Raw genomic sequence first — 27425 nt, forward strand, 5'->3', positions numbered from 1 at the left:
ACAAGACAGCATAGCTTTCTTGCCCTGGCAATCTCTGGTGGTGAATGTCCTGCCAACAGTTCTGTCCCCTCCTCCCTTGAGCAGCCCTGTGCGCTGTGAGCTGAGACAGCCCTGCCTTCAGCTGCTGGGACTCCAGGCAGAGCAGCATCCAGCTGCCACCACATGAGGGGAGGAGGAGAGCCCTGCCAAAGCCACACAAAGTGTCCAAGGACACAAGGCCACTCCTGCCATGGTCTCCGCCACCAGGCGTCATAGAATCACAGAAACATAGAATGGGTTGGGTTGGAAGAGACCTCAAAGCCCATCCAGTCCCACCCCTGCCATGGGCAGGGACACCTCCCACTGGACCAGGGGCTCCAAGCCCCATCCAACCTGGCCTTGAACCCCTCCAGGGATGGGGCAGCCACCACTGCTCTGGGCACCCTGGGCCAGGCCCTCCCCACCCTCACCTTCTTGATATCTCATCTCAATCTCCTCTCTTTCAGCTCAAACCCATTCCCCTTTGTCCTGCTCCTGCACTCCCTGATCAAGAGCCCCCTCCCCAGTTTCAATCCCCAGGCCACGGCTCCACTCCACACCCAGCCCCGTACTCATCACACAGCCACCCCCAGCAGCCCTAGGCTGGCAGCCAGGGCAACGCTCCCCAGTGGAACAAGTGCTGTGCCCTATCACCAGCCAGCGGCCGACCAGGCTGGGCTTTTGCAGACCAGCAATCCCATCCAAGATGCATTACCTCCTGCCAGAAGCTATCCTGCCTGGGGACAGCTATTTCCCAAGGCAGGTAGACTCCAGCGCCAAAGCATCATCCCCGCTGTGTCTCTTCCTTGGGGCGGTGGCATTCAATTCACGTCTGCACCAACCCTCATTGTCTCCCTGAGATCTAAATCCATCCTGACCTCTCCTCGCAGGACTGTCCCAGCCATCACTTCACTCCCCGGCTGGGTGGATACCAGGAAACTGAATACACGGGTTTACAGTTCAGTGGAAAGTTCTGCTGCCGTCTTAAATCAGAAAGCACAGCTGCTGACACAGCAGAAGCTGCAAAATGAACAGAGCATCTGAGCAAGCTGTGGGCTGGGAGCCGTGGGGAGGAGAACAAGCACAGTGTCTCACAGCTCTGTCAGAGGGAGGAAGAAAGGACAGGCAGGCCAAAAGAGTAGATTAAAACTCATCAGACTGCAATTGTGATGCGTTGTACAACGTGAGTACGTCCTGGTGCTCCAAAGTTAACTCGCAATTGAGGGAGAGAATGGCAGCTGAGATTCAATGGCTAAGAATGCAAAGTAAGGCCTGGGGAAAAAAAAACCATGCCAAATATATACACACACAGGCAATAATGGGCTCTAAATGAGCGATTCTGAGTGAGGAAAGAGATCTTGGGAGTCTTTGTGGACAGTTCTGCAACAATCCAGAGAACAAGACGAATCCATTGATGTGCCTGCATGTGGAGCAGCATGGCCAGCCTGGTCCCCCACCACAAAACCGGTACAGGAGAGCTGACAGAGGCACGGAGGAGGAGCAGCAGTGGGAACGACTCCTGCACAAAGGCTCTGTGGCTTGGAGGTGACTGCTTCCAACACCTTCACGGATAGCACAGGTGGGGCAAACCGAGGTATCATTTGTTGTAATGCAAGCACCAAACAAAAGGCAATGAGTATTAGCCAGTTACCAAAGGGGTCATCAAGGCCATGCTATTTCCAAACTAATTTAAAGGGTCTGGGATTCATCTTTAGATGATATTGGCATTACTTCCACCGGAGTTCCATGCCCAGGCTTCCTCTCCAGACAGTAGAGAAGACGCCGTACCACTGAGCTGTAAGTGATCTCCCATCTCATCATGTCAGGAGAACATGCCCTGTGTCTCTGCACCAAGGAGAGGGGCAGCCCTAGCACTTTCTCCAGGTGCAGGCATCTACAACACTCTTGGAAGAGCATTCGGGCACCCTCAACCATGGCCTTAGCAGGACCGAGGTCTCCAGCAGCCACCCTTCGGCGTGGCAGAGTCAGGACATTTTCCCACCACACCAGCCTTTACAGACTGCAGTGAAAGCAAAACATCTGCAGAAGAGTTAAAAAAACGCTTTCTTGGGGAACGCAGCCTGCAATTTTCCTTTCTACCCAATGGGATTCAAATAACCTAATTCTTGCTCTACATTTGTAAGAGCTCCCTCTCCCCCAGATCGCTCCTGGAGAAATGACAGCCATGTGGTAAATACGTGTAATCATTCCACTCTGATAGCTTCTCTTGTTCTCTGGCCATTAATTCATCTCCCTGGGACTGAGGTGAACATTTTAAATCCTGCAGCAAATTCAAAGAGCTGCCTTTATTTTAAAATCAACATGGCAATAAAAAGCTTTCTCCTTTCCCTCTTCAAAATGCAAATTTTTCTCTAGCTTCAAAAATACCCTGGCACTAGGACAGATGTTGCTGGTCGCGACCTTATCTCCGGCCAATGACAGGTTTCCTATGCATGAGAAACCACATGGCTTTAAGAAACCCTCTCAAACAAGTGGGCTTACTGCTGCAGGGAGAGGCGGCAGCACCCACCTCCAGCAAAGCCTTTGCCTTCATGCTCATGGCACCGTCATAAAATCCCTGTCAGAAACCCCCTTCCCCCTCAAGATATCCTTTTATTGGGGAAAAGATGCGAACTACACTCTCCAAACCCAACTCCCTAATGATCATTATTTCTAGGAGAGCAGCAGCTCCCCGCAAATGCTTTCATTGTGCTGGAAACCCATAGTGGCTGAGGGCAGCAGAGGCCAGCGGAGGGAAGGCAGTGGAGCAGCGCTCATTGCATGGTGCTGCTTCCCATGGGCAGCTGGGCCAGGAGCAGCCATCTCACCATGAACAGAAATCAAATAAGACGCTGCTAATTCTTACAGCCCACCAGGAAGGAAAATGCCAGCAGCAACCAAAGCAGTGACTGCCACCTGCTCAGCTGCAGAGGCTCCAGCTCAGAACTGCTAGGGAAGAAATGCAACAGCTTCACATCAGCTGGTGCCACCACAACATTTATTCTGATGTCTGCACTGAGCTCAGCTCATGTTCTCAGTGTGACCGGAGTTGCACAAGCAAAACCTTCTTTTATCAATGTCCCCAAACAGATTTCTTTCCTTCTTGTTGTCACTGAGCCATCACCTTTTTGGAACTGAAGAGAAACAAGGTTCAGAGAAGCCCTGGAGGAGGAATAAGCTGCTTGGCTGGAGGTGGTGGCTGGAGGGCCACCACCATTGATGGGACGCAGTGGTGGGCTGAAGTGGGTCAGTGGGATGATGTGTTGGCAGAGCATGGTTTGTTGCAGGACCTGGGCGATACCAGAATTAGGATTTAGCTGCACCAATGAGTAGTTCAGGAGATCAGACTGTCCTACCTGGGAAGATGAGGGAGAAAGAACCTGCAGAAAAGTGCGCAGACCCTCGGCTGAGTGGCTGGGACAGTGAGGAGGAAAGGGTGCTCCTCGCTGGGAGCCCGGCAGGAGCTGCAGGGCTGGGTGACAGGTGAGATCTGAGTGCTAAAGGCCAACAGGCAGATGGTGAAACTGTGATTAGAAAGTCACTCCAGCCATAAATCTCAGGGACCTGAGCTGGAGACGGGCAAGCCCCAGATGGCTTGGAAAGCTTGCCTGGCAGAGCTGAGCATGTCTCAGCATGCGTCTGTCTTTCCCTCCCTCCTCTTCCTCATGTTTAACCACCTCTAGCTTAGCTCCTTGCAGCTAGAGCTGAGCCAGGGACCCCTGAACCTAAAACCGCTCCAACACACAAACTAAAGAGCAAAAACCACTACCTGGACCCAACAACGAAGTTATCCATTAGTTATCCAAAGAATCCTTGCCATGTTACTGGGAGTTATGTGCAAGGTCCCACCCCTGACACCCTCCTCTTGGCAAGGATCCTGTGGACACCATCAGGGATCACAGAGGGTGCAGGACCATGTGGAGGAGCATCAGCAAAGCTGGATGGAGGAAGGTTCCCCACAGCCACGTGTGCTATTTCTGGATCTGCTGAGGGGCTGCTTAGGGCTGGATTTGCAGGCAAGCACAGGGGCATATCGGCTGTCCGTGTTTGGAAGGGGTCCAGGAACAGAAAAGGGGCAGGAGATTGGGAGAGAACAGGATTTATATAGCGATCCATGGGGATAACCCATGTCTGTGAACATGAGTAACCCAACACAGAGCAGTAGTACCAGCTCCTGCCTGCAGACCCAGCACAATAGCATCCCAGCTCGTAGCCCTCTCGCGCTCCTGCACAAAAAGCACTTGCGACACCCACAGAAAGGCACCTTGCCTGTGCCAAGCTCCAGAACCCCCTCTCTGCCAGCCGGTGCCCCCCGCGCCCCGCAGCCCTTCCTAATGCTGCTGGAGAGTCCTTGAGCCCACAGGTGCTCTCGCTCCCCTGGGATCACCAGCCAAGCCAGGGCTCGCAGCACCGCTGGGATGGGGCCAGGAGTAAAATTAGAAAGCATCTCCCTGTCAGCCCCTTCTCCGAGATGCAGGGCCAGCTGAGTCCAGTTGCTAACCCACACTGTAACCCTTCTCATCCCCCATTTTCTAGGGCTGGGAGAGTTTCTGGAAAGCTGCGGATTTGCTCAGCTTTCCTTTTTGATTCGCGGTCTCCATCTACCCTGGAGAGCCGGGCCCGCATGCTGGTGCGGGCAGAGAGAGATTGGCTCTTTGGGGTCCACTGGGGTACAGGGAGGTTGCTGGGTTTCTGGCTCCCTTGGGACAGTCCAGCTCGCACCATGCAATTCCCTTTGCTACAGTCACTTTGCACACCAGGCAGCCCTGCAAAGGCTGACCCCACCGCCAACGGCCACTCGTACCCCTCTTCCCCACTACAGCTGATGCCGCCCTCTCCTCTCCTCCTGCCCCAGTTATCGTTGTTATTTATACTCCTAAGCATCCTCTAAGTTCCCACCGGGAGAGAGGATCAAAAAGAAAGCCTTTTAAGGGTTTCTGCCAGCACTGGGAAGCAAAACCCCCCCAGCGAACAGCTCTGCTGGGGGATTTGAGTGCAGACAAGTGCTTAAAGCTGAAAAGGGCAGAGCAAGGGGAGGGGGAGCTGGGGCCACGCACTGAAACCAGAGCCCCCTGGCCCAAGCGCAGCTCCTTCCTCTGCTTTAGGAAATGGATCCCTCCTGCGGTTTCCTTTCAAAGGTGACTTCATTAACCTCTTCATTAGGGTCGGCTTTGGCAGAGCACTCATGGGGCAGTTGGCAGGGCCAGCCCGCTGGTGCTGCGGCTTCGGGAGGAGCGCGCTTGCCTTTCCAAGGGTGGAAAATATACACGGCAGCTCGCAGTGGCGGCAGCTCTGCGGGAGGATCGGCACCCTGGCCATGCTCTGATGGGTACCATGGACTTTAAGACAGATCCCAGCGCAGTAATGATCAATTTGCTACTGATTGTCCACCCTGAGGAGACAGCGAGCAACCAGAAAGGGCAGGGCGAGAGGCAGACGTCGAGCGGCCGAGGCGCAGGTAACGTCCCACCTGCAGTCGGCGCGAGGGACGGGAGGGCTGCAGTGCAGGACTTGCACCTGCCCAGTGGACAGTGAAGTGAAGCAGCAGCTTTGGAGCAGGGTTTGGGCTTTTTTTTCTCCTCTCTCTCCTCTTTTCCTTTTGCTGCCAAATCCCCAAACTTCAGACGTTTCGTTGCAAAGCCCAGCGTGCCTCCCCTGCTACTCCTGGTGCAGCAGAGCCCTGGCTCATGCAGTGTTTGTTGCATGCTGCTCAGGGGCCAGTGCTGCTGCATGCAAGCCAGAGTTCAGGAGATGACACGCACAGATACTAATCTGAGGACCATGCTTGCACCTTGCCCTGCCCTGCAGTGGTCCCGAGCTGCCTCCACAGGCTCTCTCGGCTGTGTAAGGGGAGCAGGGGGGGAGCTCAGCAGTTTCACCCCACACCAGCACGTACTACGACCGAGTGCAGGGGCAAAACTGTTTTGTTTGACGTGTGTCTAGGCTTTGTCTCCAGGGATGACTACCCTGAGCCATTTATAGATAGAGTTTGGAACAGCCTTCCTGTCCCAGCTCCTATCCTTCAGGGGATCTTCCAAAGAGCTAAGGCTCCACTCTGCAACTGTACAGGGATCCTCCCAGCAGAAGTAAAAGGAGAAAAGAAGACTGTTCTTGCCCTAACGCCTTGAAGGGCAGGTAAATTCTCAGGCTACCAAGGATAGGCAAAGCTAACACAGAAGTTGTGTTCATGCTTCATCTAACACAGCAACCAGCACCTACTCAAGTATGAGCAAGCCCTATTGAAGCAACTTAGCCTGGAGTATTGCCCTTTCTTCCTCCTGGTATTTCATACTCCGTCAACAGGGGCTGCAACCAATGCCACAGGAAAGACAGGGGCAGTGGATCCCAATGCCACTTGGCATCAGTGAGAATGATGGTTTACACGAAAATTTTCAGGGCACCTGGCTTGCAGGCAGTGCCAAGAACCTCTCTGCAGTAGAACAGCCTGCCAGACTCACATTTGTGTTTTGTAGGTTTGCAGGATGATGGCAATGGAAACAGCAGGCTGCAGCTACCTCAGGGGAAAGACCTCAATGGTATGTCACCTTCTCACTCTGCTGGTAACTAACCACAGCACACAAAACCCATCTGCAAGCTTTCAGCACTCAGATGTGCCTCTCAAGCATAAACATGCTTGAAATAACCCATCCCTTTCTGGTGCTTTGGGGGGAGACACGCAGAGGGCCTGGGGCCACATGCCATGGGAAGTGTCCCCTCAGTGCTCTCCTCTGCCAGGCTGGACGCCTGTGGCACTGCTGAGCCCGAGCAAAACCATCTGCAGGGGCTTGTCCTCCAAGCTGCTGTGGAGCTCAGCCCTATTTCAGGTGTGTGAAGTTCTTACATTTCACAGCCAACTGACAGCACAGGAAACTCAGAGCCCCAAATTGCTCAGGTTGCAGACAGAGCCTCCAGAGACTTCCCCAGCACTGACACAGCTTAAGCGTGGTCTGGGGTATGCAAGAAATCTTTGATGTTTCAACCCGTCTGTCCACCAGGGCTTTCTCCATCTCCCCGCTCGGTGCTTACTCAGTGCAAGGCAGGTGTGATTGCTATCCAGGAGCAATGCAGCTACCGGTCCTGAATGTTCCCCTGCCAGTTCCTCACCCTTCTGCCTTGAAACAATTCAGAAGGAACATCTGAAGGGCTTACCCCTGCCTGCAGGCAGCCAGACTGTGAAGCAACATGACAGAGCAGCTCCCAGGGAAGGGAATCAGACTATCCAACTAGCTTTCCTGTAGTCTAAGCCTAAGGTGGCGTCTATCAGAGAAAGGCGGAGGGCAAAGTTAAAGCAAGAGACCAGGTGATTCTGATGCTACCAGATAGGGGATTCTAGTTATGCCATACAGGAGCTTTGCCTCCCCAGGCCAAGCAGCAGCCATATGCAAAAGCCATTACGATGCTCGAGAGGAGCCCAGATCCAAGTCCCTCTGAAATCACTGGGGGCTGGATGGCACTCACAGACTGTAAGCAAGCAATATTTCATGGCAACATACAATTCTGGGTGGCTTGGGTTTTGTGGATTTGTTGGTTTTTCTTTTTCCACAAATCTGATGGTCTCAGACATCAAATAACAAAAGCCTCCACTCCAGGAGGCAGATAAACAGCCAATGCCCTCTCGTTCTGTCAGGCTCAAGAGGGTCCACAACAGAGACAAGTCAGACCCTCCATTATGAGTAACAGAACAGTACAAATCATTCGCCGCCCTGAACTAATGGCAGAAGTATTTAGTATGCACAGTGGAAACCTTTCCTTGCAGCTCTACCTTAGGCACAATTTAAATCCCCATGAGGATTACTAAGGAATTCAGACACAGGCAGAGCTCTCACTCCTCCAGCAACGCAGGGGTTAATAAATCCCCCTTTCACCAGCCCTGTTAGCCTCTTGGTGAAGCCTCTGACACCAGAGAGCAGCTGCTGCTGCTGCAATATTTACAAACTGTATTGCATAAGCCTGGCCCCAGCGCCCCCCTGCCCCGGCAACCATGCTGCCGCCCCACGCCGCACAACCCCACCATGCACAGGCCTGGTCCTTATCCACCACATGGCACGAACAGCATCTGACCCTCAGGACGAGCTGTGGAAACCAGGTTCCTTGTGCTGGGTTCTGGTGGCTCACAGGACAGCAATGCCAAGGCAAGGGATTGCCCTGGCATCCTGGTCAACGTCCACCCCACCTCCAGCAAGGCTCGAGCATCCCAAGCTGCCCGGGAGCTGTGGCTCATGGTCCCCTGGCATTCGGTGACGGCCCTGGCTGACTGTACGAGCAGCAGCACCCGCTCTAGCCCTTCCCCAGGCTTGAGCATCCCTCGGGATAGGGGGGACCACAACCGATTGGGGTATGAAGTTGCAGAATGTGGTTGGGAATTCATGTCAGTACTTACTTCCCTGCTGAGCAAAGGTGCAGTTCTAGTCCACCTCCACGCCAGGCACCTCTGTTCTCTCCAAGGCACTGAGATGTTTTCCTTTGTACAACCAGGGCGGCGAGTCTCCAGGGAGCCCTGTGAGAAGACGCAAGCCATTACTTCTTACACTAACGAAGGTAAGTGGTAACCCAGGGATAATGGCTTTTCAGAGCAGGGCCACCACTCAAGCTTTCTTTGTAATAAATAACCTCAGAGCACCCCAAAAGAGCAAAAATCCCCACCCCACCTTGTGAGCTTGAGCACAAGAATTTAAAATCCCAGGGGAGCCTGGAGAATCTTTGGGTCTTTCAGCATGGCTCTCACCATGCCCCTGACCACCAGGACACAGCGCAGATGTAATCAGAAAGCATGGTACGAACCCACTCCTGCCACTGTCAGATATCCCAGTGCTGATGGAAGGGTGCAAGGACCGGGAAGAAATAACATTGGCAGGAGTTTTGCTAAAGATAGCCAGTTGCAGAAGCCCTTTCATCCAGTAGATGCTTGCAAGGAGCAATCCCTGCCCTAGAGCCGCACCCCAAGCTCTCACTTGGCAGGGCCTTGTCTGACCTAGAGCACCAGAGAAACGCCAGTGTTCCTTTGTGGAGAGTTAGGAATAGTAAAAGCATCGCAAGACCATCAGTGACCATTTGTTTTTAAAGCGATGGATGCAGCACTTTGAAAAACATCTGTGGAATTACCATTTTTCATTTGTTAAATGACTACTAAACTGACTGGAAAGTGGCATTCCTCACCATTAGATTAGGCTCTTAAAAAAAGAGAATTGTAATTTATGGGGAGAAACTGAGAAAGGGGAAGCTGACGATCCACAGATAAAAATAATCTTGAGAAATAAAAAAGAACCCTGAAAATATAAAACTCTTAAGGAAATCATAGCATTTGCACAGAGCCACCCTTTGAGAACCAACTTAATTTGACCTTCAAATTCACTAACAAAATGCGCCAACCAGATCTTGATACTCTGATACAGAATCATGGAACGGTTTGGGTTGGAGGGGAGCTCAAACCGCATCCAGTCCCACCCCTGCCATGGGCAGGGACACCTCCCACTGGATCAGGGGCTCCAAGCCCCATCCAACCTGGCCTGGAACCCCTCCAGGGATGGGGCAGCCACCACTGCGCTGGGCACCCTGGGCCAGGGCCTCCCCACCCTCACAGCAAAGCGTTTTTCCCTAAGACCTTTCCCCTCGTCCTGTCCCTGCACTCCCTGATCCAGAGCCCCTCCCAGCTTTGCTATAGACAGATCCACGGCAGTTGTCCCAGAGCCGGTGTCAGGCTTTAGGATTTAAAAGGGGTGGTTGTGAGGGTTACAGGTTTTAGAGTCTTTCTTGCCTTCTGCTTTTGGGCCTACAAGGACATCAAACTTGTCTGCATAATCACAGAAGAGAGAAACTTTTCAAAAAGTTAAATTCTGTGGAAAAACTTCTTTGATGAGAGCACAGGTTCCTGCCCAATTAGCTGGTCCCAAGCAGCTCTTAAGGAAGACTCCAAATGCCAGGAGACTGGATAAAGCTGTAGGAGGCAGCACACGCAGTTGGATGGCAACCCTGAGGTGTGTTAACAGCTTGACCTTTAGTCTCCAAAGTAACTGCTGCCTGATCCAAAATGCAGAGCCCATGAGCTCCAGGGAACCTTGGTGGCTGCAAACCCTTCTCAAATACTCATCCAAAAAAAATGCAGTCCTATAAGAGACTGCCTAACTTTCTTGCTGTCTATGAAACTTTAAACACAGGACCCCCACAGATTTCCATCTGAGGTGGTTCTGCAGCATCATGGCATGCAGAGCACAAGCCCCACACACGCCTGGACCACAGCCAGCTCCGCCAGGACACTGCCCCTTGCAGGCAGAGATTTGAATATCACAAGTCAAACCATTTCCATAGCTCTGAGCCTTTTTCTGATGGATTCCAAGGACGATCAATGAAAGAAATTGATTCTCTGCTTACTGGATCTCCATCAAGAGCTATTTAATATGGTGATAAGCATTTTTTTTTAAGCTGCCACGTAACCCTCACTGAGGGCCTCTGCTTTATTTAAGATCTGCTTTAGCCCCTGATAGGCTGTAACTGGCTGCCTTTTGGTTTTTGAGAGCTACAAATCACTCCAGAGGTGACCAGAGGCTTCCTGCTCATATGGTTTATCTGAAGGGTGCTCTGTTTTGCCAGGAAAGCCAAGCGCTTTGGTACCTTCACAATCACCAGAGCTGCCCCTTCTCTTGCCAAAGTTCAGAGCTCCAGTGATGCCTAGGCAGCCAATCCTGCCCTTCTTCTCCCTGTCCTTCTCCTCTGAATCCTGGTTAGTTTTCCCTCTCTTAGGGAGTTTGTCATTGCTCCTTGCAGGAACCCAAGTGACGGTGGAGATTCATCCCAAGGATTCCACCCCACAACTCTTCAAGAAACTCTCCTCTGGAAAAGGTATGAGCTTCAAATCCTGGCAGAGCTGGGAGGGGTCAAGAGTGGGAGGGAGAAGGGGACACATCCTTCCCTTTACAGAAGTAGGGAGGGAAAGAAGCCATCTGGGACCTTGAGGAGATATTTAACCCCTCAAGCCCATGCAGTGGTTTTCATGATTGCACTGACCACACCGTGTTTGTTGCAGGTGTCCGGAGGTTGCCCAGCCTAAGAGGTCAGGACAACAAAGGTGAGGCTCTGCTCCGCTGCGGCACAGGTCTCCGAGCTCACCCAGGAGGACACAAGCTCCCTTCTACCCACAGGGGCTCCTCAGAGGATGCCGACCCCTGTGGCTGGCAGATGTTGCTGGACTCTGCCAGTGCCCGGGGCTTAAGGAGCAAAATCCTTCTGTTCCTGGGGCAAGGGGTCTCCTCCTCCCTGGGCTCTGGGATACGGTGGGAGGTGACAGTCTGAGGCCACAGGCCCCTTCAGAAATCCCCCAGCTGCCGCAGAGCTCTCTGCAGGGTTATCATCTAACAGCTCTGGAGCTCAGCACTCCCTTCCATGCCCGGGAGGCTTGGCAGGGCTGTGGGCAGGCGTTGGGTGTCCCCAGCCTCAGGCAGGAACAGGAGATGCCCGACTGGCGGGGAATGCGGCTTCTGCCAAGCCGCAGGACACCAAGAGGGGACGCAGAGCACGCTGGAGTCCAGGCAGCCCAATTCACCCCTCTGCAGGGTGGTGACATCCACGTCCACATGCAAGGGAATGGACAAAGAAAAGCCTCGATTTCAACCTCTCCCCACCTAGTCCTGCTCCCCAAAATCACTTATTTCTGTTTGTCCTTTTTCTCCCACCAACAACTGCTCACGTCACGCTCCCTTCCACAATTTTTCAGGTTTCCAGAGGACAGAAGCCCCACGGCCACCAGGAGGGAAAGACCTGCATGGTAACTGTCAGCGTCCCCTTGCCTCATGCTGGTGGGGCACAATGCAGGGCAACCTCTTGACAGGAAAGCCCATCACTGCTGGTGGAACCGGGAGCCTGGCTCCCTCACAGACACAGGCAGAGGGGCAGGCACACTAGTTTCAGTCCCACTGCTCCCCGTGCAATGTTTCTCAGGTGCTCGAATTTGTGCAGAATCACAGCCCTTAACCACACAAACCAATCATCGCTTTCAGCTAAAAAATGGAGTGCGGCAACTCTTTGCTGTTTTGGTTTTTTTTTAAAAGCCGTGTTTTTGCCAGGGTTTCCACAGTACAGGTCGCTCCCTCACACTCCCACGTTCCCTCTCCATATGATATCCCAGGATTTTCTCTGCTGTCACGCAGCGCCAAAGGCACAGGGCACCTCCTGCCCCAGCGCTGCCCAGATGACACCAGACTAGACAGGATGGCTCCCGCTCTCTGTGCAGCTGGCAGGGACCTTGCACTAGTGCCCTCGTGTCCTCTGCTCCCTAAGCACCCACTAATGGATGTCTCCACAGGTCAGGCAGGGGCTCTGCAGAGTCCCCTTGTTCACAGGGATAGACAGGAACAATATCCCTTCCCAAGACAATGACAACCCATTTCTTCCCAGCATATCCATGGGACAAATCCTCTTTGAAATCCATGCCAGTAGATCTGCAGCAATTTGAGAAGCTGGATGCCTACGCATTAAAAGTAAGTCTTGCTGTTGCCTCTGTCCTCCTCCCAGCTCCCCTGTGGGGACATTCTCTGAAACCTGGCTGCCAGCACTGACACCGGCTTAGTCTGGGCCATTGGGGCAAGCACCTCAAAAACTCCGAACAAGCTAAAACCCATTTCCCTGCAAACATTAGCAACAGAGATCCCACTCTAGGAGGGAAACTACAGCCAAAAACATGTGCCCAAAACGTAAAACTACAGCCTTGTATTTTGTGATAGGACAAGAGGAAATGACCTCAAGCTGTGCCAGGGCAGGTTTAGATGGGATATTAGGAAAAATTTCTTTACCAAAGAAGTGGTGAAGCCCTGGCAGAGGCTGCCCAGGGCAGGGGTGGAGTCTCCATCCCTGGAGGGGCTCAAAAAACATGTAGAGGTGGCACTTTGGAACATGGTTTAGCAGGCACGGCAAGGTTGGGCTGAACTTAGAGGCCTTTTCCAACCCTAATGATTGTATGGTTCTGTTTTGGCCGAAGCTTGACTTAGAGCAGTCTCCTGGCAGATGGGGTCTCTCAGCGGCTTTAGAAGAACAAGGGAGCTGGGAGGAAGGGAGATCTACCACAGCATTTCTCCACCACCTTGCAATGCTTCCTCCTCACAAACAGGTAAATGTCAAGAACAGCGTAGAGGAACTCGTTAAAGCTCTGCTTAAACAAGCCCGGACCGATCTGGAGAAAGTCCGAGCCATTTGGATGTGGATTTGCCATCACATAGGTAGGTTGAGGAAACAAGGCTGTGCTGTCACCCGCTAACTTTGCCATCACAGTTCATCCCACCATCTCTGTTTCCCTGCCTCTTTCCAAGCACTGCCAGAACCTACAAGGTTTACATGTAGGTGATTTCTTTCCATGTGATGAATCTGTAACTCCTACCTGATTTATCCACACGTGTAATCATACAAATCCCTATCATCTAAGCAGCTGGTGTACGAAGCCAGGCTGCCGAGGCTCAGTTGTCACATTCAGAGCCATCTAATGCCACCAGAAGTTTCATCTCCATCGCTGTCCTGAATCCCTGCACACCCATGCAGCCCCTCCGAGCACACTCTGCATCCTGGTGCCGTTGCTCCAGGAAGGTCTCAGTGTAGCTTGGGCAGCGCCAGGCCCCATCAAGCTGCTTGCCCACATTGGTGCCATCACAGCTGCTCCTGCAGTTCCTCTGTTGCTCCCTCTTCAGAGCAGAGCACAGCCTGTTCCGCCCTCTTGCCTTTGACAGTCTCTTGGCTGTTTTCACAGCCAGCTTTTCCCATGTGTATTGTGGCTACATCCCGTGCTCCAGTCTCGACGTTTGTCCTACTGAGATGTCCCAGCCGAGTCAGCGCAGCACATCAGAGAGGCCAGCTTCATAAAAAGTGCTGGCACCTCCTTGATTGCTGTTCCTGCCTGTACATGCACCCTCCAACCTCCCCGAGAGCTTCAACCACTCCATTTCTGCTGCCCCTTTCCACCTCCAATCTGAGCAGCATTCCAGAAACAGCTAAGACATGGAAAAGGACGAGGAAGGAGAGGGAGGAGGCAGCATTTCCAGCCTCTCCAGCCTGGCACATCAGAGGGGGCAAAAAGCGCCTTGCACCCCCAGGCTCCTTAGTGCAAACTGGATGTGCAATGTGATTGCATTCTGCACAGCACATGCAGAAATGGTTCTTTCCCAGTGACTGCCGGGGCAGAAGGGCAGATCTTCCTTCCCTCCCTCACCTCAGGCAGCCTGAGGGGCTCTGGTGCGGCACAGCTCGCTGGCTGAACAGCCCAGCTGACCAAGAGCAGAACAGCAATGTGGGAAGCACTGGCCTAATCTCACACCCACTGAGATCAGCAGAGCTTCGCCAGCAACTGCATGGTTAGCATAGTTAGGTCAATCCCAAGCAGCTTTAATCTTGCCCTTAAATATCCAGAGTGCTGATTTCACTGCATTTCCTGAAACCCAGCACTTGACTCACCCCAGTACCGAGCTCCTGCCGGCTGCTGATCATTCACTCCTTATGCTATTGACTCACTTCTGCCTGCTGCTGCCTGGGCGGGATCGTGCTCGGGACGGCCAGTCTGCTTTGAGATAGGCCCTTTACCTTATGGAACATCTCTGATCCCCAACAGGTACACTGTGATCTCCTCACAAGCCTTTTTACACCATCTTGGCCCTGGTTCTCCTTCCTTCCTGCAGAGACTGACCCCTGTTTACCTGCATGGGAGAAAACCACAGTGCTAGAAATTTAAATTAGCTCACAAAAATGCAATGCAGCTCTGCTGGAGGAGCACTGATGATACAAATTCCTTCCATGTTTGGATTTTAAGTGAGAGCACTTGCTCCCTGGCTATCTCTTCCCACCCAATTCAGCTCCCTGCCTGTGATGGACTGCTATCCATGCAGCAGGAGCACTAAAAAGATTATTTTAGCTATCAATCTGAGCACTAATCCAGAGCCACGTGCAGCTCTCTGTACCCCTCAAAGTGCTCTGCAGCTTTGCCGGTGGCGCAGGGAATAGCCCAGGTCGAGCAAGCTTGCCTTTCCCGACAACCCCATGAGGCAGCTGCCCGCTGAGACCCTTCAATAACAGCCAAGTGGTTACAGCATTTCAAAGCACAAATCCAACGTGTCGCCAGCTTTTTTCCCCTCTTCCACCACGTTAAAGGGAGGACAAATCAGCTGATGCAGCATTCCTTAGAGCTCTGTAAGAAGAACATGCTTGGATTTTAAGAAAGAGGTTATGGACATGGCCAGGGTTGGTCGGTATTGAATTAACCTTCCCAGACCAGTTCCTCAAGCTGTCTGAGGGAACCCTGCTGTGCTGCCATTCTGCATCCATTCAAACAAATTAAGGTTTCCTCCGCTTCCAGGTACTAATATGATTCACTTGCAACAAATCATTTCAAGTGCTTCCCTGTTAGCTACTTTCCAGGCATTTTTAATACAAATTGCAGAGCAAAAAGGCCCATGGTTTGCTCTGACAGTAACACAAGTCTGACCCCTTCAAATGCAGAGCGCTCTGGTTTTCACTGGGAGACTTTGGGACTGCAGGTCACCCTTGAGAGCCGCCTCTGGGGAGCTGCTTTCTCTAAAAGAGGCAGGTTTTTCCTCCATTCAGGTTTGACTGCAGAATCCTAGCTTAGAACAAGCGGCGATGAGCCTTTGTCCCTCTCCCCCCACCAGCCATCCACAACATCCTCGTGCAGTGTGCACCATGGCTCGTTTCTCTTTGCCCGTTTCTCTTCGCTCGCACTAAGGAGATGAAAAGCAATCCAAGCATCGCTCCTGCTGTCCATCGATCCCATTGCCTCAGGCTTTTGGATGAACTTTCCTTTGTGTTCCTTCCCACAGAATACGACGTAGTGGGCTACCATAACAAAAGCCAGCTGTCGTGCAAACCCATAGATGTGCTTCAGGCAGGGAAGAGCATTTGCGAGGGATATGCTGGGCTCTTCGAACAAATGTGCAGGTAAATTAAGCTCAGAAACATTCAGTGCCAAGGAGAGTTAACGTTCACTGTCATCTCTGTGCTTATTCTGTCTGCCTCTGCATTGACTGATGTGACTTTAAGCGGGACATGGAGCTTGAGCTTTCAAACCATGCTGTGGAAAAACAGCAAGTCGCAGAAAGGTCAATTTTGCTTCCTCCTCCACCACCTCCACCTCCCCTCCCCAGCACAATTTACTTTGTGCCATCTGCTGAGCTTCGCACTGCATTAACATAATGGCAGACGAAAACACAGAGCTAATTTGGTTAGGAAAGGCTAGGTTTTTCCTTTGAGTGTCCGCATGTGAAGGTTAAAAGCATGGCAAGACTTAAACAAGAAGTAGCATCGTCTCTAACACGCTCCCAGACAAGAGGTAGGCGGTCCCAGAAGGAGCTTTCCCAAAACCTTCTGGAGATGTCCTCTCCCCTACAGACACGTGGCAGGGACAGTGCCCCACACTTACTGCACCCCTTTCCATGGTCAATCTCACGGTGCATCACTGTTAAAGCCAATACTGCAATTCCCATTTTATAGCTATGTCAGCATTTAATGACCAAAATCCTTGTTGCCTTCACCGGAGATTAGTCGCACAAACGAGTGGGATTTCCCCCTCGAAGCAGCAGTGGCTCATCCTGCTTTCTAGAGGGTAAAATAAAGAAACAAAAGGATGAAGTATGACTTTATAACTGCATCTTATGGGACAGGTACTAGCAGTTAGCAGTGGAGGAAATTTGCATCTGTTCATTAAAAAGCACATGTCTGGTTCATTAAAAGCATTAATCTTCCCAGTGATAGCTGTTACTATTTAAAAGGACTGTTGATTTAGTCTCAATTCCTCGGTTCCAGGCTGATTATTCATTCTGTGATTCAGGAAACCAGTCATGCAGCCTATGACTTTTGTCAAATATGAGCTAAACGTTCAGCTCTTTTCCTGAAAAACTATAACAAAGACGACAACCCTTTCCAGCAAGAGAATCCCCTTCTTTTTGTGCACCATTCAAGTCTTACGCTGAGTCTAAGCATAAAAGGAAGAGGCAAAGAGCAGTCACCTTATACAGAGGCTTTAAGAGCCAAGTCTGGGGGGGAAAAAAGGGGGCGTTTGACATGCTTTTTTTCCAAGCTCCTGCTGAGGCAACTTTAACAAACAGCCAATTTGCCAGTCACCAGGAGTCCCCCCACAAAGGCCCTGCAGAAATCAGCGGCTGACACTGATTGAGTCCTACTTGTCCCAGTGCTAGCAGAGAGAACAGTCAGACACAACGCTGTCACCTCCGACCACAGTGCTGGCAGAGAGAGATTTCTTCCCATCAGCTGAGACTCCTGTCACAGAGGAAAGCTGGCCATAAAGTAGCAGTTTCCAAATGTCAGGCATAATAGCAATGAATGGAAACAGCCTTCTGAGAGATATTCTAGCAGGTTCTATCAAGAACTGGCTCCTCAGCTGACAACCAGACTTGAGGAGGCAACGTGGCTGAGTGAATCAGGAAGTGTAAAGCCACAAGTTCAACTGAGAGCAAAATCTGGTTTTGGGGTGAAGCTCCCATACCAGCATTAATGATGAAGGCAAAACCATTATCTGCACTTGAGAGGTTTCAGCACAGCCTCTGGGAGCAAAGCTGGCTACAGTCCCTGCAGTGGTTCCGGCCACTTCGCTGCTCCTTGTTCAGAATTAGACTGCAAATAATCCAGGTTTCACATCCTCCTGCCCTTCCTTCAGGTACCCTTAACCTACCACAAGTATAAACCGTTCCCTCTGGAGAAGCCAGGTTTGCTTCCATTTTAGGAGAAATCAAAGTCAACCTGAAATCAAGGGGAAGGAAGCGCCACTGAATTTCAGCGACACCTGTACCAAGATCAGGTTCTTTCCTACTCTTTTTCAAGCAGCAGAAATGCAACTTAGCTTTAACCTCCTTGCTGCACCAGGCAGACTTTGTCAACTATTTCTTAACTCATTTCCTCCAGTCCACCTTGTATTTAGGTCATCTTCTACCACCTAATTTCTGGAGATCTTCTGAACCTTCTCTCTGCCTGGTGAATCTCTCTGTATAAAGTCATCTACATGAGATCAGAGACACCACCACTCTGTTCACCAACACACGATTGCCCTCTTACACGATGTTTTAGCCTTTTTTTTTTTTTTTTACTGTCCAATATCAGAGAGCACTGTTTAAGTGCTCTAACCTTTCTTTTGGGAAATTTGAACACATTCAAGCACAAACTCTTCTTGCAGCTTTGCTAACATTCACTGTAAGTGACAGCACAGCGGGAAAGAAGGGTAGAACTGGTCCCTTAATGTTCCCTTGGAATATCCCAGCTAACAAGAATGTCTGGAGAAGCCTAGAAGGATTAGATGTCAATCCCCATGAAATTAGTGGGAATTTGGTACTTAGCTCCTGTTAGGCCCCTTTGAAACACCTAGGATCAAATCTTCCTTAAAGTCCCCGGGCCAGCTCCCAGGCTCAGTTACACCACGTAAATCCAAGCTCTCACCAGTCTTGTCAGGGGAGTCGCTCCAGATTTACTGCCCAGCTCCATGTTAGAATTTGGCTCACTGGCGACTGCAGGCTGGCAAAGACTTTACAGACCACCGGGGACACCAGGTTTCTCAATGGCATTCCTTCTGGGCTTGACAAGTTCATCTGGAATACCTCGTGTGACAGGCAGTGCCTTGCTATCACCACATAACAGCCCACGCTGAACAAGAGCCGGCTTGCGGGCTCCCTTTCCCTCTGGCCATCTCTAGCAGGGATGGGTACCACCACATTCCTCCCCTCAGTGTAACTTGGTCTTTTTTTCTGTAGGCTACCCATCATGAGCTCTCGATCAGCCCTTTGCAGCTACGATTCTATTTTTGATACTACTTCTTAAAGAGTTTAATAGAATCATGGAACCTCTGTCATGGGCAGGGACACCTCCACGTTGCTGGCTCACGTTGAATTTCTCATCCACCAGCACCCCAAGTCCTTCTCTTCAGGGCTGCTCTCAATCTGTTCTCTGCACATTCTCTTTCTTCTTTTAATGAAGAAAGCAAGAATTTCACTTCATAACTCTTAAAGAAAGAGAATCAAATAGCCAAGCAACACAAAGACATTCAGGTCTGAGCTCAGGAAGTCTGTATGAGAAGCTGAAGTGACCACCTTCCCTTTAAACACGCATCAGCTTCATGAGAAGAGCTGTCCTCCCTGCGAGCACCACTGCACCAATACCAGGCAGCACCAGTTATGACTCTGACTTCTTAAAAACCGTGGTAATTATCTTCCCCATATATATCACTTTTCTTCTGAGTTAAATCCACATTATGCAGACAATCTTGCTCTTGAAACACGCACAGTTTATTACTTAAAGTAGCTGTTCTGTTTAATGAACTTTTCAATGAAGAAGAAGAATGTGGATGCCACCCGACCCAAAAAACAATCTCTTGGTGGATCAGTTTTAGATTGATGCTGAAATAAGATGCCAGTGTTAGGATCCACTGCTATCAACAGCAGAGATCTTATTAACATCGTGCTTATTTAAATCTTATTTACACATCATCACAGGTATTTATTATTTTGTCAAAAAGAGACTGTTCAATCATTTGTACCCTGCGTGAGCACAAGCTCACTCTTCAAGGAAACTAAATCAGCATTCACAATCCTGTGAGGTCTAAGATAGCTTAGTTGGTGTCAAATACTGGGGTCTACTGTTACAGAGTGAACACAAGCATGAACAGACACACTTTTAATTTATAATTACATGGGCTAATTGTGGACAGCATCAAAGGGATTCCACTGAGTAATGAGACAGAGAGCAATTAAGCACTCTTCATCTTTGTCATCCTCTTCTAATAATGCTGAATTGATGGTGCATCAGATAAAAAGAGAGGGAATATGCAAAAATGGGAAAAGACCCTTCCTCCAATGGGACGATCTCCCCAAGTGCCTATTGAAAGGCTGCAAGAAAACCAGCCCTGCCCAACACCTCGGGCATCATTATTTCAGTTTACCCTCCCTCACCTACCCCAAATGAAACCGTTCACTGGCACAGCTCAGAAAAATACCATCCCTACATGATGTTGGGGTCAAAGGGGAGAACCCGCCTGTCTCCAGATGCAATAACCTAGGCATTTCCCACAATGGTCTGTCCCCAGGGTCAGAAGTTTGAGTTTTCACTTGCACACTTCGCATTTAAAACCCCAGCTCTCCTGCATTAAACTGCAAGGAGCTGACAGAGCTGGCCCTTGGCTACAGGACTGCAGTTTCACAGACATTGCTCCTCACATCCTTCCATAAAAGTGCACTGAAAGGTTTAAACCACACATCTCCTGTTTCCTTTTAGTATTGCAGGAATCCAGTGCATGAAGCTATCGGGATACTCTAAGGGGTACGGCTACAAGGTGGGGCAGACCTTTACAGGGGACTCTGACCATGCCTGGAATGCCGTCTACCTTGATGAAAGGTGGCATTTACTCGACAGCACTTGGGGAAGCGGTTCTGTTGATGACTCCTTCACCAAGTTCACCTTCAGGTAAAGAACCATCCTCTATATTCATACAGAAACCTACACCAAAGGCAGAAGAAAGTGACAGGTGTGATAAGAAACACCAAACAGTGACAAATGTCAGTCCCACACCAAGACCCGAAGCCCCGAACAAGACACCTGGGGTGCCCATACTAGGGGTGGAGAACATACCTGTAGGAAGGCAGGGCCCTGAGCAGCAAGCTGTGTAACCATGAAAAGTGAGCTTGTTTTGCTTACCACCCCTTCAGTTTATGCAATACCACGTGGTGCTTGATTCATAGCCTGCAGGTACCTGACAGGGGGTGTCTCCATGTTTCCCAATGACAAGCAGCGCCTGCCTCCTTCTTCAGGAGCCCATGGCTGCAAGGAGTGATGCAAATACCCCAGGTTTATCCAAAACCTCAGTGTGCGCCCTGGAAATGGAAGAAATGCTCAGGTTCCTTCTCTGCCTGCAGAATTTCAAACCCACTCACCTCAGCTCCTGAGCAGCCCAAACTCCCCTGACTTCACCATGCTGAAACCACCACCCCAGTGCAGGGCAAGAATTAACTGTTTAAGAGTCAATGATTTTCCTTTAATCTCTTCCTCCTTTCAGGTACAATGAGTTTTATTTTCTGACACACCCAGCCCTCTTCATTAACAACCACTTCCCCGATAACAGTAACTGGCAGCTTCTTAAACCAACTCTGACGCTGAAAGACTTTGAGAGCAACATGCTGCACAACAGCAATTTCTACATGTTGGGCCTGTTGACCGCTCATCCAGAAACAGCCGTCATCCAGACAGGTACGGGCTGCCAAGGGGACACAGCAGAGTGTCCTGCAGTCATGGAATGGGTTGGGTTGGGTTGGGTTGGAAGGGACCTTAAAGCCCATCCAGTCCCACCCTCTGCCATGGGCAGGGACACCTCCCACTGGATCAGGGGCTCCAAGCCCCATCCAACCTGGCCTGGAACCCCTCCAGGGATGGGGCAGTCACCACTGCTCTGGGCACCCTGGGCCAGGGCCTCCCCACCCTCACAGCAAAACATTTCTTCTAAGACCTCATCTTAATCTCCCCTCTTTCAACTCAAAACCATTCCCCCTTCCTCACCGTTTTTGAGGGACCCTGGCCTAAGCAGGCAGCTGACAAGCTACAGCCTCTCAGCTGCAGCTCTTTCTTTTTAGGGGAATCAGCAATTTATTGGGACAGATTAGTCTTCCCAGAGCAGTGTGTACATGGAAAAAAATGTACTGGAACTCCTATACGGTCTCTTTTCTTTTGTATTTCACAGTAAATGGAAAAGCCTCTGTCTCAGTGGATTGCCGTTCTGCCACATTATTTACGTTTAAGCTGAAGGGAACAGATGAACATGGTTTAATGACTTTGAAAAAACACGGAATGAAGCTGGAAATCTACCCGCAGAAGACAGGGAGTCACAAGCTGCAGATCTTTGCCAAGCCCTCCAAAGCCTCCGAAGAGGTCTACAACTGTGTGTTAGAATACATTGTGGAATGCAAATCTGTGGATAAGGCCATGCATTTCCCAAAGGACCTGCATCAGCCTGTTGGACCAAGCTGGTTCACAGAGCGGCAAGGGTTCCTGAGGCCGTCGCACCCCGACCCTATCATTCACACCAACGACGGGCGGTGTTCTGTCACCTTCACGCTGGGCAAAGACATAAGTGTCTTATCCTCGCTGCACTGTGACAACAGCAGCCTGACAGAGGACATGAGAAGGCAGCACATCATGCAAATCCACCGCGGGAACCAAATTGAGTTGAAGATCCATCTTCCCCACGCAGGGAACTTTGCTCTGAAAATCTATGCCAAGAAGAAGTCAGATCCTGGCAATTATGACTACATCTTCAACTACCTCATCACTTGTCTGAACACTGAAGTGAAGTGGCCAGCTTTTCCTCAGAGTTACAGCAAGTGGGCGGAAGACTATGAGATCCTGGAGCCACTCTCCGGCTTGCTGCCAGCGAACCGCAACGTGCAATTTAAACTCAAAATGCATGGGATAGCAAAGGTGCTAGTTCAAGCTGAGAACGCGTACCCTCTCACCCAGAGCAGGGGCTACTGGGAAGGAACCTGCAACACCTCAGGGTGCAGAGAGGTGTTTGTGATGGTGCACGAGAACGCAAACCATAGCTTTTACTCACACGTCCTGAAATACGAAGTTGAGACACAGTAAATGTCCTCTCCTCTTTCTTTCACTCACCTGTGTGAACCAACATTTCCAATGTGCCCCAAACCAAGACAGCTTTAGGAGACTGCTCGTTCTCTCAATCAAATCTGTTCTTCCAATGAATGCATGGTGACACTTGCAGGCTTTTGCAAGACTAAGGGCTCAAAGAAGTTCAAAGAAGCAGAAAATCCTATTAAGAAGGGAGCAGCAGTGGAAGAAATTAAATAAACCCCTCACCTATGTTTCAGTAACACCGTCCAGACAAACATTTTGAAGAAAACAACTGACCGCCTGGCTGTCAGCCATACTGTGCCAAACAAGCCGAACTTCCAAGTTACGGACCATAAGAAAAGTCTTACAATGGCTACCCCGAGAAGATTCCACCATATGGGGCAGGATGCAGAACGTACACCCTGGTTTTGAGCAGCAATATTGGACACGAGGAACTTTAGGCTATCTAAACTGAGCTTCTCTGTATCTTTAGTCAAGTTGCACATCCCAGGAGTGAAAAGTATTAGGGAAAAGATACAACGTGAAGTTCTTGTGCACTTCATGGTCTTACAAATTTAAGTGATACTGCGAAAGGACATTTTACACTGACTCTTAAATACAATAAACAAAATCATTTTTATCTTTTTATATTAGCGTATTTGCATTGTAAACACTTTTTCTGCAATGTTAATGTTGTAATCGTATCTCAAGCATATCGGTGTTTCCATAACTAAAACTACAGTAAAATGGAGAATAAAGCTCTCAAAACCCACTCCTCGCTCCAACTTTTCTGTGCGATGCCACAGCAAAAGAATTAAGCGGCTCTGTGGAACAGCAGGCTGAGTGGCGTTAATGTTTGGTGCTGCACATCTGGGAAAACCCTACACACACAAGGCAAAGGTGGTCTTCTAGGGACTCTCATCACAAACACACATCATAAGGAACAATTTCATCAAAGATTCACACACTCATAGGTGTTAGCGTGACCTGAGAGTTACTCTGAGCTAGAATTTAAAAGAAATCTGGTATGGTTTTGCATTTTATTTCCTTGGCCAAACGATATGAACTCTTCACCAGGCTACTGTGTTTTCCATACAAAATAGGTGGGTTATTCCTATGCTGCCCCCATCCTCAGCACCGTGGAGGCAGAATTTATCCAGGAGAGCAAAGTGCTCCCTGCCTTCAACCCCTCACATGCGACTCCCCCTACCCCAGCAACCAGGTATAGGTCCCAATTTTAATCACGTTCAGCGAGTACCCAGGGTACTGGGAGCCATATGCACGAAGCAGAACTCTCTGCAAGGATGCCAGCTGCTGCAGACACGAGCTGCTAGTGTCAACACGCAGTGTAAGCTAACAAAGCTTCCTCTAGGATACCAGGAGCACAGCAGTGCTTTGGGCTCTCTCTGCCTGGAAACAAGGAGGCTCCATATGTGACATAAAAGTAGGTTTTGAGTCCTTCCCCAAACAGCTGAGTGCCTTTGCCCTCAAAATCTGGCAGCAGCAGCAGCTCCTCCCTGCAGGAACACAGATAAGACTTGCAGCTCAGCAGGTTCCATTCCCGGGACAGAACCCATACTGAACCGCACAGATGCAACAAAGACCCAAAGGTTTTTTTGATAGTCTCTGACCTTGAAGGCTAAGGTGAACCTTGTCTGCAAGCACAGACAGCCCTGGTTTATTTTTGTGCCTAACAGAAGGGTTCTTTTTACTTAGATCCCATTTTTTAGATCAAGGAGGCCACATTTCAGCAGCTTTCCTTTCACGGGTCACGCTGACCCAGTCAAACCTGTCACTTCTTACAAAGGGAGGATAAGGAGGTGTCCTCAAGAGCTTAGGAACTACAGAGAATGACTTATTTCCACATAACAGTGTCAAGGATACCCAACCACCCAGACCCTTCACGGAACCGAACACCCAATGTTGACACACCCATGTGCGTACAGGCACAGTGATGGGCAGCCGCGGCAAAGCCTCTCCGCAGGGTGACACATGTGTGGATGCTGCCCCTGCTCCTCACCTTGAAGACTCCTTGTGACAAGATCTCTCTCCAAACCCATGCGCTCTGCTTCTGTCTCAGGATGGTGAGGGGTGGGATTATCTCACAGGATTATAGAGGACAGTTTAGACACTATTAGCCCCTACCTAGCAAGGTGTCAGGGAGCATCCTGAGAACAGACTGGGAGGACCCATGAAGAGAAGGACTTGGGGTGCTGGGGAAGGAGTTCAACATAAGCCAGCAACGTGCACGTACAGCACCGAAACCAACCGTGTCCTAGGCTGCATCCAGAGCAGTAGTACCAGCAGGAAGGGAGGGGATTCTGCCCCTCTGCTCCACTCTGTGAGACCCACCTGGAGCCCTGGGTCCAGCTCTGGAGTCCTCAGCACAGGGAGGACATGGAGTTGTTGGAGCGAGTCCAGAGGAGGTCACAGAGATGATCCAAAGACTGGAGCACCTCTCATACAAGGACAGGCTGGGAGAGTTGGGGTTGTTCAGCCTGAGGAAGAGAAGGCTCTGGGGAGACCTTAGAGCAGCTTCCAGTGCCGAAAGGGGCTCCAGGAAAGCTGGGGAGGGGCTCTGGATCAGTGAGAGGTGTCCCTACCCATGGCAGGGAGTTGGAACTGGACGGGCTTTAAGGTCCCTTCCAACCCAACCCATTGCACAATTCTGTGATTCCCACCTCTTCCTGCCCAACACTGCAAAACCCAGGTACCTGCAATCACATGCACGTTTACAGGCACAAACGCACTCATTTAATCCATCAGAGTACACAGCGACTCAAAGCACCATCACACTCATGGAAGAACATCTGTAAAGTTCTCTCCTGGCAGGCCTCAGAATCATAGAATTATGGAATCATTAAGGTTGGAGACAACCTCTAGGATCGTTAGCCCAACTCCACCCTGCCTGTTAAAGTACATCGCCAAAGTGCCGCAGCTACATGCTTTTTGAACCCTTTCACGGATAGAGACTCCACCCCTGCCCCGAGCAGCCTCTGCCAGGGCTTCACCACTCTGACAGTGAAGAAATTGTTCTAAACCTCCCCTGGTGCAATTTGATGCCATTTCCTCTCATCCTATCCCTTGTTACTTGGCAGAAGAGCCCAAAACCCAACTCCAAAATCCAACTCACTGAACAGTTCTGTAACCCCTACGTCACCGAGAGGTACAATCACTTAACCCTATGAGTGCAGATCACTCAGTTTTGCGAGCTTATTTCTCAGTGCAGGTAAATTAAATTTGTGAGGAATAAGTTTCTCTCCTTGGTAAGGGTATCTGCACATCCGTCCCTTCAGGTCCCTCACACAGGGAATGCACCAAACTCTCCACTGTTTCTATGACTGCTGTGAGATAGGCACACGCTTAAAAACAGGAGCAGGAAATCGTTCAACTCGTCACTCTGCCTTGCTGAACCCTTGTTCTCCGCTCTGCTGTCCATGCACAGCAACTCCAGAAACAGCAGCCACGCCAGAACCAACAACACTGCACAAAGAGAGAGTGGGAAGGACGGAGCATACACCAGCACAGAGGAGTCATCCAGCAGTTCCCCTGTCACTAACGTTACTCTTTAGATGAAATCTTTACAGCCCACTCCCTGAAAGGAGCTGCTGATTACATGTATTAGAAACCAATAAATACTGTAGGATCATAGCTGCTAATTAAACTAATGGATCATCTTCAGTTTCAGTCTTCTCCTCTGCCAACACAAAGATGAACTGCCAAATATCTCTAAAGAATAGTGATGTTTGCTTCCATATCCCTTATGAGCCAAAATGACTTTTAAACTCCTGAAAACACTCAGCAGATGATGTAGTTCACTGCATAAATCTTCAGGAAACAGATTGAGATGAGATCTTGGGGAGATACGTTTTGCCATGAGGTTGGGGAGGCCCTGGCCCAGGTTGCCCAGGGAAGCTGTGGCTGCTCCATCCCTGGAGGCGTTCAAGGCCAGGTTGGATGGGGCTTGGAGCAGCCTGATCCAGTGGGAGGTGTCCCTGCCCATGGCAGGATGGGCTTTGAGGTCCCTTGCAACTCGAACCATTCTGTGACATAAAAATTGCTATTGCTGTCGCCATGGAAGAGGAAGAGTTTTTCAACTCTGAAATGCAGAAGGGCTTGACCAAGGGCAGTCTCATTTATGGGAGGACAGAGGCTGTAGACAGGCACCACCTCTGCTCAGCTCATCTGCCTCATGTGAGCACTGGCTTTTGCACGGGTACTTTGCTTTTGAATCCATATGTCTTGATAGCCTTAAGCTGCTCCAGGACAAAGTGAAGCCAACAGGAAGGAACACAAACGTTAGAGATGGAACAGGGGATGTTTCCATCCCTCAGTCTGCCTGTACAAAAGCTGTAAAGGCTCAGCCCTAGAAGAACTGCAGAGCACCCCTGGAAGAAAGGCAAGTCTATAGGAAACCGGTTCTGTTCACTCATTTACAACTTACTTTCCTTGAGGAAGGACTGAATATATTCCTCCAAACAGGTCACAGATGTGTTAATGCAGCAGTCCAGCCTGACTGGACAGTGTCCGACACTGCCCAGACTCAAACCAGGCCGATACTGGCTTACACAGCAGCTGCAAATCTGTCTGTCATGCAGATGAATCACATTTGTGGGTTCTCCTCCCATATAATTTCATTTCCAGTTTCAACTGCTCTCCCTCCTTTCACAAGAAGCTGTGACCACAACCAGAACACAGCCATTCGTCCCTCAGCTATTGTGCAGTGCTTCAAGCACCAGGCAAGGCAAGATAAAGACACCAGATCCTGCACAAATTGGAAAGGGCAGAGGTCGCAAGAGTCAGGAAAT

At 50.3% G+C, this 27425-nt stretch overlaps 3 protein-coding genes across 3 annotated transcripts in view; 2 read left to right on the forward strand and 1 right to left on the reverse strand.

Annotated features, from left to right (window-relative positions):
- The window catches only part of ANAPC13 (anaphase promoting complex subunit 13), a 259639-nt gene that overhangs the window by 208972 nt on the left and 23242 nt on the right, over nt 1-27425 (forward strand). The window lies entirely within an intron of this gene.
- Nucleotides 1-27425, reverse strand: part of CEP63 (centrosomal protein 63) — a 77874-nt gene that overhangs the window by 26551 nt on the left and 23898 nt on the right. Inside the window, exon 14 of the mRNA XM_054074041.1 lies at nt 8399-8515. Coding sequence (XP_053930016.1) covers nt 8424-8515 — 92 coding nt within the window. The 3' untranslated portion in view covers nt 8399-8423. The remainder of the gene's footprint in view (nt 1-8398; nt 8516-27425) is intronic.
- Nucleotides 5271-27330, forward strand: KY (kyphoscoliosis peptidase). Its single transcript, XM_009570169.2, has 12 exons — nt 5271-5476; nt 6492-6554; nt 8494-8556; nt 10780-10854; nt 11039-11080; nt 11726-11776; nt 12406-12488; nt 13115-13223; nt 15822-15939; nt 20275-20463; nt 21053-21243; nt 21731-27330. Exons 1-12 carry the CDS (start codon nt 5344-5346, stop codon nt 22630-22632), a joined length of 2019 nt encoding a protein of 672 aa, XP_009568464.2. The 5' UTR covers nt 5271-5343; the 3' UTR covers nt 22633-27330.

Source organism: Cuculus canorus, chromosome 9 (genome assembly GCF_017976375.1).
Source record: "Cuculus canorus isolate bCucCan1 chromosome 9, bCucCan1.pri, whole genome shotgun sequence".
NCBI lineage: Eukaryota > Metazoa > Chordata > Aves > Cuculiformes > Cuculidae > Cuculus > Cuculus canorus.